The sequence below is a fragment of the Heloderma suspectum genome, chromosome 5 (genome assembly GCF_057233095.1).
Source record: "Heloderma suspectum isolate Gila_16-S chromosome 5, 16-S_ref, whole genome shotgun sequence".
In the NCBI taxonomy this organism is placed as follows: domain Eukaryota; kingdom Metazoa; phylum Chordata; class Lepidosauria; order Squamata; family Helodermatidae; genus Heloderma; species Heloderma suspectum.
The window spans coordinates 117,318,411-117,336,346 of record NC_139462.1 but is presented as its reverse complement, the minus strand read 5'-3'; the positions used below and the strand labels follow the sequence as shown (position 1 = coordinate 117,336,346).

Sequence of the window (17,936 nt, the reverse complement as noted above, 5' to 3'; positions counted from 1 at the left end):
CAACTGAATGCAGAGTTCCAGAGAATAGCAAGGAGAGACAAGAAGGCCTTCTTAAATGAACAATGCAAAGAAATCGAGGAAAACAACAGAATGGGAAAGACTAGAGATCTCTTCAAGAAAATTGGAGATCTCAAGGGAACGTTTTGTGCAAAGACGGGCATGATAAAGGACAAAGAAGGCAGGGACCTAACAGAAGCAGATGAGATAAAGAAGAGGTGGCAAGAATACACAGAAGAACTATTCAGGAAAGATCTGAATGTCCCTGAGAGCCATGATAGTGCGGTCACTGAACTTGAGCCGGACATTCTAGAGAGTGAAGTCAAGTGGGCCTTAGGAAGCATTAGTAACAACAAAGCAAGCGGAGATGACAGTATTCCAGCTGAGCTATTTAAAATCCTAAAAGATGATGCTGTTAAAGTGCTGCACTCAATGTGCCAACAAATCTGGAACACTCAACAATGATCACAAGACTGGAAAAGGTCAGTTTACATTCCAGTTCCAAAGAAGGGCAATGCCAAAGAGTGTTCAAACTACCGTACAATTGCACTCATTTCACATGCCAGCAAGGTTATGCTAAAAATCCTCAAGCTAGGCTTCAACAGCATGTGAACCGAGAACTACCGGAAGTACAAGCTGGGTTTCGAAGAGGCAGAGGAACTAGAGATCAAATCACCAACATTCGCTGGATCATGGAGAAAGCCAGAGAATTCCAGAAAAACGTCTATTTCTGCTTCATTGACTACGCTAAAACCTTTGATTGTGTGGATCACAACAAACTGTGGCAAATTCTTAAAGAGATGGGAGTACCAGACCACCTTACCTGTCTCCTGAGAAACCTGTACGAGGGTCAAGAAGCAACACTAAGAAGCGGACATGGAATAACCAATTGTTCCATATCCAATTTTGGTTCAAAATTGGGAAAGGGGTATGACAAGGCTGTATATTGTCACCCTGCTTATTTAATTTATATGCAGAGTACATCATGAGAAACGCCGGGTTGGATGAATCACAGCTCAGAATTAAGATTGCCGGGAGAATTATCAACAACCTCAGATACGCAGACGATACCACCCTAATGGCAGAAAGCAAAGAGGATCTAAAGAGCCTCTTGTTGAGGGTGAAAGGGGAGAGTGCAAAAGCTGGTTTGAAACTCAACATTAAAAAAACGAAGATCATGGCATCTGGCCCCATCACTTCCTGGCATATAGAGGGGAAGAAATGGAAGCAGTGACAGATGTTATTTTCTTGGGCTCCAAGATCACCACAGACGGTGACTGTAGCCATGAAATTAAAAGACGCTTGCTCCTTGGGAGGAAAGCTATGGCGAACCTAGACAGCATAGTAAGAAGCAGAGACATCACCTTGCCGACAAAGGCTCGTATAATCAAAGCTGTGGTTTTCCCAGTAGCAACGTATGGCTGTGAGAGCTGAACTATAAGGAAGGCTGAGCGCCGAAGAATTGATGCTTTCGAACTGTGGTGCTGGGGAAGACTCTTACAAGTTCCCTGGACTGCAAGGAGGTCAAATCAGTCCATCCTAAAGGAAATCAACCCTGAGTGCTCATTGGAAGGACAGATACTGAAGCTGAAGCTCAAATATTTTGGCCACCTAATGCGAAGAGAAAACTCCCTGGAAAAGACCCTGATGCTGGGAAAGACTGAAGGCAAAAGGAGAAGGGGACGCCAGAGGATGAAATGGCTAGACAGCATCACTGATGCAGTGAATATGGACTTGTGCACGCTCCGGGAGAGAGCGCAGGACAGGAAGGCCTGGTGTGCTCTGGTCCATGGGGTCACGAAGAGTCGGACACGACTTAACGACTGAACTTAACTGAACAACAACAATCCATTAGAAATTGGGAAGGTAAAGCATCCAGCTAATGCAAGGGCATAGAGAAACTGTTTGAAGCTACAGTTAGAGTTTGAATGTCATGGGAATTTGAGAGACAAAATTGTGTGTTTGCTGAAGAACACTCAGATGCAGGGGCTCTCTGGAGCTCTGAATTTGCTGCCTGCGTGAGGAATATCTGTTTGCTTCCACTATGCTCTGCTTGTACATGTGTCAACTTAAGTTCCAGTGTTTTCATCTAAAGGAAACAGCCATGTAGCATTGCCACTGGCATTCATTACTACTTGGGAAGTGGGGAGTGTGCAACAATATATAAAACCCATTCTGCAGTCAATTTGGATAGATTTCCATTTTTCTTATTTAACCTTGAACAAGAATGCTCTTTCTATGTGTTACTTTAAATCAATAATAAATATAGCAACAAGTGCCTTATGTTGGTGAAATTCATTCATAAGATTAATTTTAATGTACATTTTCCTATCACATTGGGCACTTTAGTCACCTACCACAGATACGATTCTTCACGGCTTGAAAAAATAGTACAGTCAGGGCCAGAAATATTGGAACAAGGATAACTGTTTTGGCAGTTGGCCTATGTACACCACCACATTGAAGTTGAAAGGAAACACAACCCAGATGGGAGCGAAGTCAGGACTTTCAGCTGTAATTCAAGGGGTGTGACAAAAGTGGGGCACTAACTATACAGCCAGTGGCATACACACACACCCATCACTGGTGGCTCATTTGGAACAAACCAACATCATTTCAAACTTAAGGATCGCCTTTAATACCTGGATGAAAATCCTTTGCAGTCAATTACTGCCTGAAGTCTGGAACCCTTGGACATGACGAAATGCTGAGTTTGCTCCCTCAAGATGCTTTGCCAGGCCTTTACTGCAGCTGCCTTCAGCTGCTGCTTGTTTGCAGGTCTTTCTGCCTTCAGTCTTGTCTTCAGTAAGTGAAAAGCATGCTCTATTGGGTTGAGATCAGGTGACTGACTTGGCCATTGAAGAACATCCCACTTCTTTGCCTGGAGAAACTCTTGGGTAGCTTTTGCTTTATGTTTTGGGTCATTATCCATCTGCAATATGAAGCAGCGTCCTATCGGTTTGGCAGCATTCGGCTGAATCTGGGCAGAAAGTATAGTCTAATACATTTCAGAATTCATCCTGCTGCTTTGATCAGCAGTCAGGTCATCAATAAACACCAGTGACGCGATTCCATTGGCAGCCATACATGCCCATGCCATAACACTGCCTCCACCATGTTTGACAGATGATGTGGCATGCTTTGCATCATGAGCTTTTCCTTTCCTTCTCCATACTTTTCTCTTTCCATCATTCTGGAACAAGTTAATCTTGGTTTCATCAGTCCAAAGTATCTTATTCCCGAACTGGACAGGCTTTTTTAGGTGTTTGCTGGCAAAGGCTCATCTGGCCTGTCTGTTCTTGAGCGTTCCCAGTGGTTTGCACCTTGTTGTGAAGCCTCTGTATTTACATTCATTAAGCCGTTTCTTGACTGTAGATGTTGACAATGACATGCCTACCTCCGCAAGCGCGTTCTTGACCTGGCTAGATGTTGTGAAAGGGTTCCTCTTCATGAGCAGAATTCTGCAGTCATCCACTTTAGTTGTCTTCCGTGGTCTTCCAGGCCTTTTGCTGTTACTGAGCTTGTCAGTTAATTCCTTCTTTTTCAGGATGTTCCAAACTGTTGTATTGGCCACTCCCACTGTTTTTGCTATCTCTCTGATGGGCTTATTTTGTTTCCTCAGCCTAATGATGGCCCCCTTCACTCGCATGGACACCTCTTTGGACCTCATGTTGGGAGTTCCAGTGAACAGCTACCAAATGCAAATGTAACACTCAGAACCACCTCCAGCCCTTTTATCTGCTTGATTGGTCATGGGGTACCCAGGAAACAGGCCACACCTGGCCATGCAGCTGCTTGTCAGCCATTCATTCCATTACTTATGAGCCACCAACAATAGGGGTGTGTGTATGCCACTGGCTGTACAAGTGGTTAGTGCCCCACTTTTGTCACACCCCTTGAATTACAGCTGAAAGTCCTGACTTCGCTCCCATCTGGGTTGTGTTTCCTTTCAACTTCAATGTGGTGGTGTACAGAGGCCAACTGCCAAAACAGTTATCCTTGTTCCAATACTTCTGGCCCTGACTGTATAATGGAGTTTTAACCAGTATAATAATGTTGTTGTTTTTAAAGTGGCTGCATATTTTACTTTTCTTAAATGCAAAATTACACTTTATCCCTTCTTGTTTTGTTAGCCCGAAGAACTGTTCTACCAACATGCAGACAAGGCAGGTGCACTAGACCTACAGAGCAGGTGATCTTGTCTAATGTGTTTTCTACTGCATTGACTATGGTGTATATCTGATGTCAGTTGGTTGTCAGATATTAGACAGTTCTGGCAATGAATTACTTTCTCAGTTCAGCTTTCTTAAAAATTGCAATTTTCCAAAGACATTTAGAAAATTATGGTCTTAACTACTCTCTTAGGTAGTCATTTGCTTACACTGCAATATCTTTGTTTAACCCTGTTGATGTTTAATATTCCTCAACATCCTGGCTTGGTTTTCACAAACAGCACATGAGATGGTAAACCTGTATCTCACCTACATAATTTCATGCTGCTGGTGTGGTCTTACCAGATTGAATGTTCTTCTAGATCAGGGATGGGGCAGCTTTTTTGGTCCAAGGACAGAATTGGTTCCAGACAAGCACATGGGGGGGGGGGGGCACAGCCCAAAGTGGATGGCACATGTAGCCCCCAACATGTGTGTTTCTATGTGTATATATTTGTGTGAGTCATGGACACATATACAGTGGGTTTTGGCAATGCTTTGCCTTCTCCCCGTCAAGGGGCTACTCTCACATAGTACATCAAAGAGCAGCTCTTTGAGGTGCTGGCCGAGTCTAGATTCAGCTTCATCCCCTGCTCACCTTCCCTGGTTGAGGATTGCAAGCAGTGGGCAGTGCTGTATCTGGCATGGTTTGGGATAGGGATGTACCATGGTGAGCAACCTTGCAGGTTGGATTGAGGAGCCCTTGTCCGTGGCCTGGAGGTTCTCCATGACTGCTCCATATAAACTCCCCACACCCCACAAAGAGAAAACTAACTTATCGTTAGGCTAGTCTTAACGTCTAGTTTTTTTAGGTGCAGTCAGATACCCCACTCCTCCAGTTTGAAGTGATCTTTGAAAAACAAGTGTACCACCTCCGTGACTTATGTAAGGACATTCACTAATGTCACCATGCTGCAGAGTTATTACTGAAATGTCTGAGGCATTTTGAAACTGGCTATAGTGATGGAATTCAACTTGAAGATCTCCATTGCTCTTTCCTGAAACAAACATCCTTATAAGCGGAAATTAATTCCACAGAAGTCAACCCAGGTTTCTTGTATGCGTTCAGGTTACTTGTGAAACCAGAGTTACACTGAACCAACAAAATTTCAGATGCAACTTTTAAAACTTTTCTTTCTTAAACTCAGACTTGAGAAAATACTGAAAGAAAAGATCATGGAATGGCGGCCAAGACACTTGACACGTTGGAACAGATACTGTACCTCAACCCTTCGGCACTTCTTGCCTCTGCTGGAAAAACATCAGGGCAAAGATGTGGAAGATGACCATCAGGCAGAATTACAGAAACAACTGGGAGACTACAGAGTACTGTGCAGAATATTATAACACTAAACTAACAATGGGATTATAGGCCCCGTTCAAAAAGTATACTTCTCCCACATGCTTCCACAATGGCATCTTTCAATTCAGCAGGGTGCAATGTTTGTCTTACATTTATGAACAATTTGGTCCACTTTCATAATGAAATTTCTATTCTAGCTTGTGATGGAATGAAAGCATTTTTGGTGGCTTCCTTGTGAGCCATACTGAAAAAGTCCTAGAATTTTGTCTTCTCTGGGCTGGAGCTAGATTTTGCATGCCTGGTGACAACACGTTTTTGGAAAGTTAATAAGATTTTTTAGGGGAGAGGGAGAGCCAAGTCGACCCTGGTCTTGTTGGTACAGCCTGTTCTGTTTCTGCTCCGTGATTCTCCTAGGTATCTTCTTCTAGGAATGCTTAAGTGAGAAATGTCAGTGCTCTAACATAACCCTTTTACGAAACAATACCCTCTGTTCACAGCCATTCTTTGTATTACTTCTATTGTATACCGTCCAGAGATAAGCTCCAGCTTCTGAGATTCTGGAATTGAGAAAGAGATTCTGGAACTGAGCTGTGAGAAGCCCTAGCTAAACCTAAGCCCTGCTTTTATGGAAGAGAAATAGAAAAATGCAAAAGATGGGGGGCAGAAAAATTGTGAGAATAGAAGTTTTGGTCTAAAGTGAGGAGTGAAGACAAAACAGAATAATTGTGGAGAAAAGTGAGGGGGGATGGAAATGATAAAGTGGAGAGGTTGACAGTGCTCAGAACACTGTGGGAAAAGAAAGTCGACATTAGAAAGGGAGTTAAATAGTGGAAGAAATGAATAGAAAAATGATCAAAGTATGAGATTAATAAAAACAAAACAACCAGTGAGAAGGGTGATTTTTTTGAAAAAATTGGGTTGTGTGCAATATAACACTTGTGGGAAATGTAGAAGAGGTAGCATTGTTCTGCTAGTGGTTGTATGTTCCAATAGCAGTTGCGCAAGAGTTAACAGAACTAAAGGAAATTGTGATGAGTTTTAAAAGCATGGCAGGACTGCTTACAAGGATCCTAGTTGTGCCTTGTATTTGTACAGAGGCACGTCGCACTTCACTGTGGGATCCCTAGCTGAGGGGTGGGTTATGTTGCAAAAAAGGTTATTTTGGGGATGGCAAGTAGTTCTTGCTTTCAGTAAGAGAGTTCAACCAGACCTAAACCCAGACCTTTGAACCAGTTCAGAGGGGCTTCTTTCTCTGAACCTAAACAGTAAGATTTCTTCACTGCTTTAGATCTGAACTTCTAAGTACAAAAACTGGTAACTGAGTCAAAATGTGATTCAAGCCCAGGAAGTTCTTCTGGGGGTGGGGGGTGGGGCTCTTTTCCTCCACCCCTAGAGAGGCACATAAAAGAAATTACATGTCCTTGAAACCTACTGGAGGAGGGAGAGAGGTTCTAGAGCTGGAAGTTCCTGATGCTGCTTAAACTGCTTTTGTGAGATGACAAGGAAAAGAGCTAACCTAACTAAACTGTGGTCTAATTTGGACTTTCTTAAATATGTATATTCTAAAGACGCAATCCTATGCCTGTTTAGGCAGAAACTCTCTAAACAGGCATAGGAATGCACCATAAATGAACTAGCGAGGAGGACAGACATATTTCTACCAAATGTTTGCCTAGCTCTGATTATAACTTTAAGCTACTCTTCCAAGCAGCAAGGGACACTTGGGCAAGGCCCAGACACAAATTTGTTCTTTCCTAGCTGCTTTTACTAAACCTTGTCTCAATAAAAGTGAAAATGAGAATAAGAATGTCCCTGCTGGATACGATAAAGATAGCACTGTTTCCAGGAGCAGCTAGGCAAATGCCTCTAGCCTAGAAGCTTACAAGCACAGCATGAAAATGCTGACTGTGCTGTTATTCCCAGCTATCTTGAGAGCAGTACCAGCTCTTGAATTGATTCTCATTTAACTATCACAGCAAATATGGGTAGGTTACAAAAGGTCCTATTCTTTTTTTTTAAAGCTCTCTGAGCTGATGACTGTCACCACACTCTATGACAGTGGGCTCCATGTGTCCCTTCACCACTCCCTCTGTGGACCATCAGCCTGCAGGTGCCTCACCCACTTTTCTCATAGCTGTGGGAAAGGAGGTCTGGAACAGTGATTCCAACTGGGGTCACGGTGGAGGAAACTTCCCCCTTCACCAGTGACCCCCCAAAGCAGCCAAGATCATTGTTTTACAGCCTTAATGCTGTCAAGTAAGCAGCAATCCCAATCGAGGTTGCTGGGGTGGGTGCAATACATATGGTTCCCAGCACGTTCCACCCCCCCACCCACCCCCGACACCAGGGGTTAGATCCAGGACCTGCCTTACAGGAATAGAAGGTATCTCTGCCTGGTTTTGGGAAATCCCCCCTTCCCCCATACCACATCTCACCCTATTCAGCAGGGTCCTCCAACCCTGTATATAGTATTTTCAGGGAGGTGGAGAGGCTGCTGTGGGAAGGCCTGGGGCGGGGGGAGGGGGAGAAGTCCACTTATGCCTTCCAAGTTGTATGTACCTAAATTGGGATCCAACCCCAGATTTTGGGACTGAAAATATTGTGTACCTGTCTTTCACTTCCACAAGCTAGTGGTAAATTATCTGTAGTGCTTCCTTGTGTCACTCCTGAACCTCTTGTGACAACCCAAATTCCAATATTGAGATAGAAAAAGATTGCTTTCCTTTCTCTTTTCAGCTTTTAAAAAAAAATAAAGCCTAAGAACCACCAACTTCTTTAGACCTTCCTCCTGGCCAGGTGTACTACACCTGCCCATTCATTGCTTTTCATAGGGTTTTTCAGTTTTTTTGAGATAAGTGACCACAACTGTCAGTGTTCTAAATTTGGTCATACACACATCATTCCCCCACCCCAATTTATATAATTACAACTGCTGCTGCTAACTCGGAGAGAAAAGGGCCTACCTGAAATGAGCTAAAATTGTGTTCTCTGTTCCTGCTATGCAGATCTCTCTATAAAGAATATTTTGAAGCTGTCATGGGGGTATGATAGGAATGCTGCCAAAAATGGTATCTATAAGGGAAAATTCTCAGTGTTATCACCATGACATTGTAGGAACTTTTACCATCATATGCAGTAGCAGCATCACACTGCAAGTTCCTTGCCAGCAGCAGCTAGTGCTATGGGGCAGGAAAATACACAAAAGGCCTTTCCTTATGGAAGTGTACCTAAATACTACAAGATATACATGTCATCCTTCTGGAAAGTCTTACATAGGCTCCTCTTGCTATTTCATCCTGTCAGTGTTCAGTTGAGTGTGGAGATGGGTTGTCGGTTTACATACAGTGATACCATCTACTCAAGTGCATTCTGAACCATTTTTTAAAAAATTAGGATCTGAAGAAGAAACAAAGTGCCATTCTTAAGAAGCCCCAAGTGAATCTGACTGCCCATTTTTTAAAATGGTAGAACACCTGCCTTCAGTACATTTTGCCTGGAGTGAATTCAATAGGAGTTAATTGCAGCCTTTGCTTTTTCCAATATAAATGAATGGGTTAGACACACGAACACCATTAAGCTGTGGGTTCAAGTCTATATATGCTGTGCCTCATGCGCTCAGTCGATGAGAATTAAATACATTAACTACAAGTCCATCAGGGTGGGTGGGTGATAGACTGTGATGAAATCTTGAGAACCACCGAATTCTTATGTATTTTTTTCCTCCTTGCAGGTATCAGGATTTCCCATCCACATGCCATTTTCAGAAGTTACACCTTTAGTAGAGGCTGTATACAGTACTGGAGTTCATAGCACTGATGTTCCAAATATAGAATTTGCATTAGCTGTGTATGTTCATGCTTACCCTAAAAACATCCTTTCAGTGTGGATTTACATTGCTTCAATAGTTCGCAATAGATAAAGAGTTCCTACTGTTCCTGCTTTGATCGCCTACACCAAAGACTTGTACCTATTCTTTCAGTATTTGAATTTGGTAATCTCATCTTAATGGTTTTGTATTTTAAAACTTGGAGCTCTCGTATTTTTATACATTAAATGTAGACACTTCTATCCCTTTTACTTTTGCAATTTTTAACCAGTTATTTTAGTATTCACATACCAGTGTCCATACTGCAAGTAGACTGCAGTGGCCTAGTCAAGCTGCTAGCAAGTTGGGACTGACACATTTTATGTGAGACTGGAAATCAAATGCTTAAAACCCTTGAAGTCATGATGTTGCAGGCACTTCACAATTAGGAAAATGCTGAAGTACATATTCTGCTATAAAACTCTGGTTGATTTGATCCAGTGCTTAAGCGCTGCAGTAGCAAATCCAAGATAAAAGATTGCAAAAGCCACTTGTTTACCTTTGTTTATGAAGTACAATTCAGGATTCCTAAAATCCTCCTGCTATATCATATCAGGGGTGGACAGAAGGTAGGTCAGCATGTACTGAACTCTGGCTGATTTGCAGTCAGCAAGGGTTTCTGACTCCTAATTTTTACAGTGGCAACAATAAAAGTAATTTTCCACCTGCAGTAGGCTGATGAAATGAAGAGTAACCAGAAATTGACTTTTTTGTGAACTGTGAGGTCAGTTCAGTTCTGGTACTGGAAACAAACTTCTAGGCTCAGAATGTGCTCAGAGGCACCCTGTTGTTTAATTGTAACTGTATGTCTTTTGCACCTGGCTCTGTGGATCTTGAGGTTCTAAAAAACAAAGAAGATCCAACAAGCCTGACATGTGCCCACCTCTGACCTATTGATTGGAATATGTTAGGGTTTGCACTGGTAAATTGAACTGTCAGCTATACTACAAAACCAAGACGGCTACTGTGACAACTTACTTTCTCTTCTCCCCACCAACCTAATACTGTGGTGTTGTTTAGTCCTGCAGCAGTGAGGGACAAACCTAACAGCACAGTAACACTTCTCCTACTGGCCACCTGATATAATCACAGGGGTCTCTGAATAGAGACCCAAGCAGTCAGTATGTTCCAGGATAAAAGCCAAAGAGCTGTCTTAGTGAATTTCTATTACAGAAACCTCAATCATTGGGTTTTGAAAGAAATTAAACACTGTTTTGTTTTACAAGTTAACTTATATTTGTAATATTCATAATCAAATCTGTTCATGATTAAAGTATTTTTGTTCTAATGAAGTTAAATGATCAGTTATTTTAAAGCGCAGCTTAACTCATCAAATGCCCAACCCTAGAATGTTAATCAATTGCATCGCTTGAACCCTCCCCACGACCAGTCATCAAGGACATCTGCTCAATTTCCTCCTAGGGCTCTGATGCAGACTTGATGTTTCTTCAGTTTTCTCTACCCATATAATTAACACTGCCATACAGTGTGTGACAGTGTGAACTGATTAACTTCCCTGTTATTTCATAACTTATGAATATATAACATAACATTTCCAGACATAATGCAAAGTGCTGGTTTACCTTTAAAGGCCTATATAACTACCTGTAAGAACATCTTCTCCCATATGAACCTGTCCAGGTTTTAAGATCTTTGTGGGAGGCCTTTCTCCATACCGCCGCCTTCGGAGGTGATACAAGAGACGACTTTCTCAGTGGCTGCTCCCAGGTTATGCAATTCCCTGCCGAGGGAGGTTAGAGTGCCAGCTGGTGAAAGGACAAAGGAGAGGGAGCCGAAGACACTCCTGTTCAAGTAGGCTTGCAGACTGTAAGGTGGTACATTGGGTTGGGTGCTGTTTTTATTCTGTAATTTGAGTGTTTTGTGTTGTTAATGTATTGTGCTTAACCGAGTTTTTAACGTTCCAATGATTGTTCCATTTTCTGGGTGGAAAGATGGGATACTAAATAAATAAATCTATCATCAAGAGGCATTAAATATTTCACCTCATTGTGAAGGGTAACAACAGAAATGCTTTGTGTACTTTCGCCAAATCTGTTTCTTCAAATATTGTGACTGATAAAATCCTCCTACCATCTTATTATGACAGTGGCCATTTGGAAGCGTCCTTTTCACTTCAGTAAAGCTAAAGTTCTCAAACTACATGAACTAATATGTCAATCTCACACCACAGCAATACTGAAAACCAATTGCAAATGCATTTAAGTATCAAGTTGCTAGAACAATATTGCTGTATACTAATGCACTTGCACCTCACTTCATTCAAATGAACACATTCCTACAAACAAGTTCCTTAAAGCTGCATTTATTTATTTATTCATTCATTCATTTATTTATTACAGTTGCTCTTATGGCAGAGAAATCACTTCTTGGAAAATCCCTTTCAGAATTCAGCATCTTTAGTGGGTCTAAACAGAAGATACAGGGGACTGTGGTTGCTATGCAACTACAGTTAAGCAAATCTTTTGTGAAGCCCACAAAATGATGTGGCAAACAGTCATTGGCCTACTGTGTTAACATATCAGACTAACAAACTGATGCTGATGGGAATGTTTCATTTACTGTTCTTCAAACCTAAAAGTGGAAAGTTGGTGCTAAAGACAGAAGGTATCTCCCTAATTTTGCAGTAGGACAACTCTGGGATCAGAAGGCTACAGGAGAAATCACTACTGAACAATATATATTGTTACCCAGATGTAATTCACATTCACTGTAAGGTTTATATTTAAGCATGAACTTAAAAAAATAATAGGGGCTTAGCACAAAACAAATCAAGTGCCAAACATTGGGGGGGGGGGGGGAGAATGTCAAAAACAATTTGATAAGCATTTCACAGCACAAAGAAACCCTTTGCTGTCCAAATTAGAGTGAAACACTGTGGAAATAGTATGACAGTACACAATTTGTTTATAAAATTCTGAATTATGGAGCAAAAAGGACCTACAAATTGCACTCCAAAAGGGAACTGTTAACACAAGATGCGGACTGTAAGTAAAGTGCATGAGAGGAAGCCTGCTGAGCTAAATGAAGTAGACTGAAAAGGTAAGAGGTCAGGTCATTCACCAGAGCGGCAGCAGGCTCGGAAACCACACTGCAAGTTCTGGCATCCACTGGCGGTTTCAGCATGGGGACCTGTGTAAAGACAGAGCAAATGTGAAAGGAAGAAAAAAGGGATTGCTTTCATTTTGGGCAGTAGCCATTTTTTTATTTTAATTTTTTGCATCAAAGAATATATCAATCATTTTTACTAAGAATGTCAAGCTATGTTTGCAATAATATTAGTATTTTATTAACATAGAACAGATTAGACCACATTTAAATATATACATGCATTGCCTTGCCCTCTGTACAACAGAGATTCCAACCCTCATATAGTTGCATCAGCAGAGCTCCAGATTAATGGGATCACCAGCAAAAGTGCACCTAGGATAACAAGCAAGGTTGGTATACATCAGGAGCGGGCAACTGGAGGAGGTCCTGAAGCCATTTTCAGCCCTGGGGGGTCCTCGCTCCCATTAAGAAAACTAGGTCCCAAAAGCCACTTACCTTCACTTGCAAGCATTAAAACTACTTGAGTTAAACCACTACACTGATCAACTGATACAGCAACAAAAAACAGATGTCTTACAGTATTTCAGGCAGGTGATTCACCTTAATGAACTAAAGCCATGAAATTGCTCAAACCAGCCTTGTAATACTCAGATATTTTGTATATTCTTGAAACTGCCCAAAAGTATGTAATATGTAAAACCAACATATCTGAAATGGTTACAGGAAAAGTGAACCTCTGGTTTCAGAACTAAAGCCACCATGTGTAAATTAGTATTATTTAATCCAATACAATTCTGGAAACACTGGAACAGGAGTTTAGCTATTAATCTTCAATTAGCCATTAGTCATGTGAACACAGGTTGTGTATCTGTAGAATGCTAGAACTAGACAACCTGGGAATTGTGCTTCACATTGTTTGATTTTAAAAAGCTAAATGGAGCAAAGTATATTTTCATGTAAACATTAAATAATACAATTAAAAGGCAGAAAATTGCTAGATGGCTTAAGGAAATGTATGACCATTTTTTACAGGAAACTCAATCCAGGGCCAAAGTACTTGTTATTCATGCTTTTTTTAAAGTGTTCTTAAAACTTCCGCTTTCCTTTTATTTTGAAGGAAAAGCAGGGCCCCACCCTGATGCTGCACTCCCAGTGTGGGAGGGGGCCCAAACTTGTTTCCTACCAAAATATTTCTCCCCCAAATTTGTCACTGAAGGTGCTGGTAGCAGTAAGCAGCACTTTTGAGGGCAAATAGCAGTCGGAGGGCGAGGACTTATTTTGGCAAGAAACAGAGCCTTGATCCTGTGAATGCAGCTGCTTTTCCTTCAAAATGCCAAGTGGCAGTGTTAAGCATACTTTTTTTCTTTTCTTTTTTTCCAAGTGTGAACCATGTAACATTTAGTTTGACCTGTAGACTGGTATCAAGTTCCTTAAGTTAACATTCAAAAGCTGAGATTTATTCAGTTGCTCCCAAGACAAAAACTAAAGGCACTGCTATTTTGAATTGGGATAAAAATACCTCAAGTCCAAAGGTACTATAGATCGTCTTAGCAGATTATTAACTGGGAGATCAGAAAAACTCTAGGTAGCTTATCACTAGGGATTTTAATGACTAAGGAGAAAACTAGTTAGCTAATGTGAGGGTGAAATTGGGGGGGGGGGTCATTGAGTCAAATACTAAATGTACACCTACCTCCTCCACTATCCCCCAAAAGACAAATCTTGCCTAAAAAAACGTTTGGAGATGCATGGACAATAAAAACTGAAGAGATTTTGTTTAACCCACCCTGTAGGGGTCACACATTTTCCCTTCATCTATTACTTCATATTCAGGAATGGATTATTTACTGGTTGCCCCAGCTATTCTCTCCCCTAAATAGTTTCCATCCAAGCTAGTCGGTATAAGAACTAACTTTAAGAACTTGTGCCTGAAGTTGGCCTTTTTCCCTCTTCTTCCTTTTCTTCTTGTTTACTGTGTCTTTTAGGTTGTAAGTCAGAAGGGCCTTTTCGCACAAGCCATGGGTTATTTGAGGGTTGTCTAACCTTCAAACCCTGCTGCCTGAGTTCCCACAACTCAATAAACCACAGCAAGCCTATAAACCACCAATCCTACCTATGGACACCCAGCACAACACAACAGCCCCCACAGGTAAATTAAGCCATGATGGGCTGTCATGTCATGCAAAACAGGTCGCTGCCTTTTTTCTTACTGATCTGCAAGTCACTCTGGGAACCTATTCAGCTGAAGAGTGGGGTAAAAATATTTCAGACAAAAATATACTAAGTATTGAGTCTGAAATCTATTCAGACCATGCTCCAAGATTAGGAAAATCTGGGCAAAGGCAACATAGATCTTTGGTGATGCAAGACAAACAGTTTATAGTAATTCACGGGGGAGAATTGAGTGAAATTTTTCCTAATCAATACTAATATGAGAGTAAATTATGACATGTGGCAAGCTAAAGCAAGTTGTTTGTCCTTTATAAACAAGATCAAGGGAGAAAAGAGAAAGCAAAATGAATCTAAGGTTATCAAGAATCTGGAAATTGTTAGGAAAAAATAGATAACGGGTAACTTAGAGGTGAAATCTTTGGCTTTAAAAAAACAGATATACTTTGAAGAGGGAAAAAACCAAATACACCTTTTAGCAAGTAAAGTGACAAAAGAAAAAATAATCCTTCCTGTTAAGCATAATGAAGGAACCTGGACTATAGAACCAAATAAAGTTATATAAAGAAGTTGTCAGAGATGAAAATAAGAAAGGGTTTTTATGTGATAATTACTGTACCTTCTATTAAAGAATAAGGTTGAACACCAGCTTATTAATAAACTGGAAGTTTTAGAGTAAGTTTATAAAATCATATAAAATATAGTTTTATAAACTTATTCTAAAACTTGTGGTTGTATGTATCTATGTACACAGACACATTCACTCACACTCACTTTCCAGGAGATTCTTTTTCCTATTTTGACAAGTATACTTAAGGGAGCAATCCTACTTTCACCAGGAGGCTGAGTGGCCATAGGAAGTGCCTGATGCAGTTGTGCCAGAAATCTAGTATGCCAATGGAAAGCTTTGCTGGCGTAATGTCCTGCTAGCATTTTGAGGAGAGGGAACCAGCCAAGTTGGGGGCATTTGTGGACCAGCTAGATACAAAGGCCCCTCATGCCTATGATACACTCATGGAATAGAGCTGGTGTGGTCAAGTCAATGGGAGGGGAAAAGGGAAGAGATAGAAACATACCCCTTCTGCCCTAACCATGGCAAAATGGCAGGGCAGAGGATGTCAGATGATCCTCTTGTCAGGTTTTGCAGAAGCAAGTTACTGGCTTGGAGAACATACACTCATTATGAGAAAAAAAGCACCAGGTATGAATAAGCAACCAGCAAACTTGGATCAAGACAGCTTGCTTCTACCTTTCGAAAAACTTGCACTACTTTTCCATGTTCCATACTTAATAGCTGGATCACTGGGAATTGCAAGCTCCTCAGAAAAAGGCTTTAATTGGTTGGGGTTGAAATTAAGCCTGAAGCAAAGTAAAGGTAAAGATGTCCCCAACCAGTCGTGTCCGACTTGAGGGTGTGGTGCTCATCTCCATTTCTAAGCCGAAGAGCTAGCGCTGTCCGAAGACGCTTCCGTGGTCATGTGGCAGGCATGACTGAACACCGAGGTGCACGGAACGCTGTTACCTTTCCCACCTAGGTGGTACCTATTTATCTACTTGCAATTTCTTGCTTTCGAACTGCTAGGTTGGCAGCAACTTGGTTGCCTGAAGCAAGAACACAGGGTAATTCAGACAAACTCAACCCTGACAGTATGCAGGGGCTACTACCTGGACTCACAGGTCATTGGTGCTCACACAGAGGTATTATTTCTACAGAATGAATTGCTAAAGATGGAGACACTAGTTCTTTCACCTCCTAATCAACTTTTTAAGAAGACAGAAAGGCAGCCAGATATCACATGACTTCAAAGTTAATGAACTTACAAAGCAATCCTATATGTCTCTCATTGTTTTCAATGGCGCTTACTCTGTGATAAGTCTGTATAGGATTGCAGTCCTAGTGTCTTAAACTCATCTATATCAGCTTTATAATAAAGCTGTGTGCTGCAGGTTCTTGCATTCCGAATTAAAAATCTAACTGCCCATCTTAGAAAGAAACCTTGAAAATCAAGTTCAGCTGCACTTATTTGAGTTCCATCTTTGTGCAAAAATCATGCATGGGAGGTGACTTACTAGTGGTGAACGCAGTAACAAAAATATACAGCGTAAAAGCTTTCGCTAAGGTTTCATGAAAATGTAGAGTGATGCACACAGGATTCATTTTCCTGATTAGGAAGGAAGGAAGGAAGGAAGGAAGGAGCTGGAAAAATGGAAGTCAGCTTGTGAAATCTGTACTTTATAAAGAGCTGGCAAAGCTAAAATTATTAAACGAAATATCACCAAGCTTGCCAGGGAGTGAATGATGAATCCATACCTTGAAACTGTCTGCAGTTGTGGTCACCCCAGAGAAACAAAATGTGTAAAAACGCTCCCATTAGAAGATGGGAAAAGATGAAAAGATTAGGCAAAGTGGGCAAAACAGGATAGAATATGGAAATGTTTGCAGACGCACATTCATGCATTTATAATTTTAAAAGCCTGGAAAACAAAACTTGGATTCTAAAGTAAATTAACAGAAAGTTTCTCATCTCCTCCTCCAGCTGGCAGCACCCCCCACCCCAAGCTTCTCTAGAACATGGAGACTGCCCCATTTGGGGCAATTCTACCTTCTCCAGCTGTCACCTGTGCTCCATCCCACACTGTTTGAGGGGGCCCTGACTTTCTAAGAGATTTTTCAAGGGGCTGCATGGGATAGGAAGTGAATGGAAGAAAAGTTCACAGATCTTAGGGTCCAACACCATGTGCTCAAATTCTCCCACAACATATGTAAAACAGCCCTCCCACTCCCACAGCACTTTTTGTTCATAGGCTATAGAGGGAGACATTCAAAAGACCGTAACTCAGCTATTAGCAACAATTAAGACAGCTAGAATCTGGTTTGAAAGTCAGCAAGAGCAGCACCCCCAACATAGCCTATAGACAGTTGCAAATTCCTTCTGAAGCAGCCAGTAAAGCCAGAGTTGCTGAGAGCATCTGTGTAGCCCAGTATCTTTGGTAACAAATCCACAACACAGGAGGCTGAGAAAACTGCTTCCAAGGAGAGGGAATCTAAGCAAGCATTCAGAAACATTCTTCTACCTTGATTCTAACGCTTAAAATGTGTGTATTAGGTGGTAGCAGCAGTACGTTGTCAACATATGGGCCTAACAGTAGGTTTCTAGTCTGAATTAGATTTGGTACATTTAAGCCCTTATGTTTATCGCTTATAAACACAAGGGAGACCTATAACAGGTGTAACATTGCCCAGATCATTCTGCTACAAAACTTCAACACTTCTGTGTGCTACCACACTTTTTAACTCACTTACTGTTTGCCTCAATTTGGG

General features: G+C 41.4%; 2 protein-coding genes across 8 annotated transcripts in view; one reads left to right on the top strand and one right to left on the bottom strand.

Moving 5' to 3' along the window:
• Positions 1-11,445, top strand: part of CC2D2A (coiled-coil and C2 domain containing 2A) — a 116,704-nt gene extending 105,259 nt beyond the window's left edge. For 4 of the 5 annotated variants that reach the window (XM_084857090.1, XM_084857089.1, XM_084857091.1 and 1 more), the window contains 3 exons: positions 4,131-4,189; positions 5,357-5,534; positions 9,242-11,445. In XM_084857090.1, the coding sequence (XP_084713216.1) occupies positions 4,131-4,189; positions 5,357-5,534; positions 9,242-9,430 (426 nt within the window). In that variant the 3' untranslated portion in view covers positions 9,431-11,445. The remainder of the gene's footprint in view (positions 1-4,130; positions 4,190-5,356; positions 5,535-9,241) is intronic. The other variant, XM_084857092.1, reaches the window with a different exon arrangement.
• A 238-nt stretch (positions 11,446-11,683) lies between these two features.
• The window catches only part of FBXL5 (F-box and leucine rich repeat protein 5), a 34,514-nt gene continuing 28,261 nt past the window's right edge, over positions 11,684-17,936 (bottom strand). For all 3 annotated transcript variants that reach the window (XM_084857094.1, XM_084857095.1, XM_084857096.1), the window contains exon 11: positions 11,684-12,526. In XM_084857094.1, the coding sequence (XP_084713220.1) occupies positions 12,450-12,526 (77 nt within the window). In that variant the 3' untranslated portion in view covers positions 11,684-12,449. The remainder of the gene's footprint in view (positions 12,527-17,936) is intronic.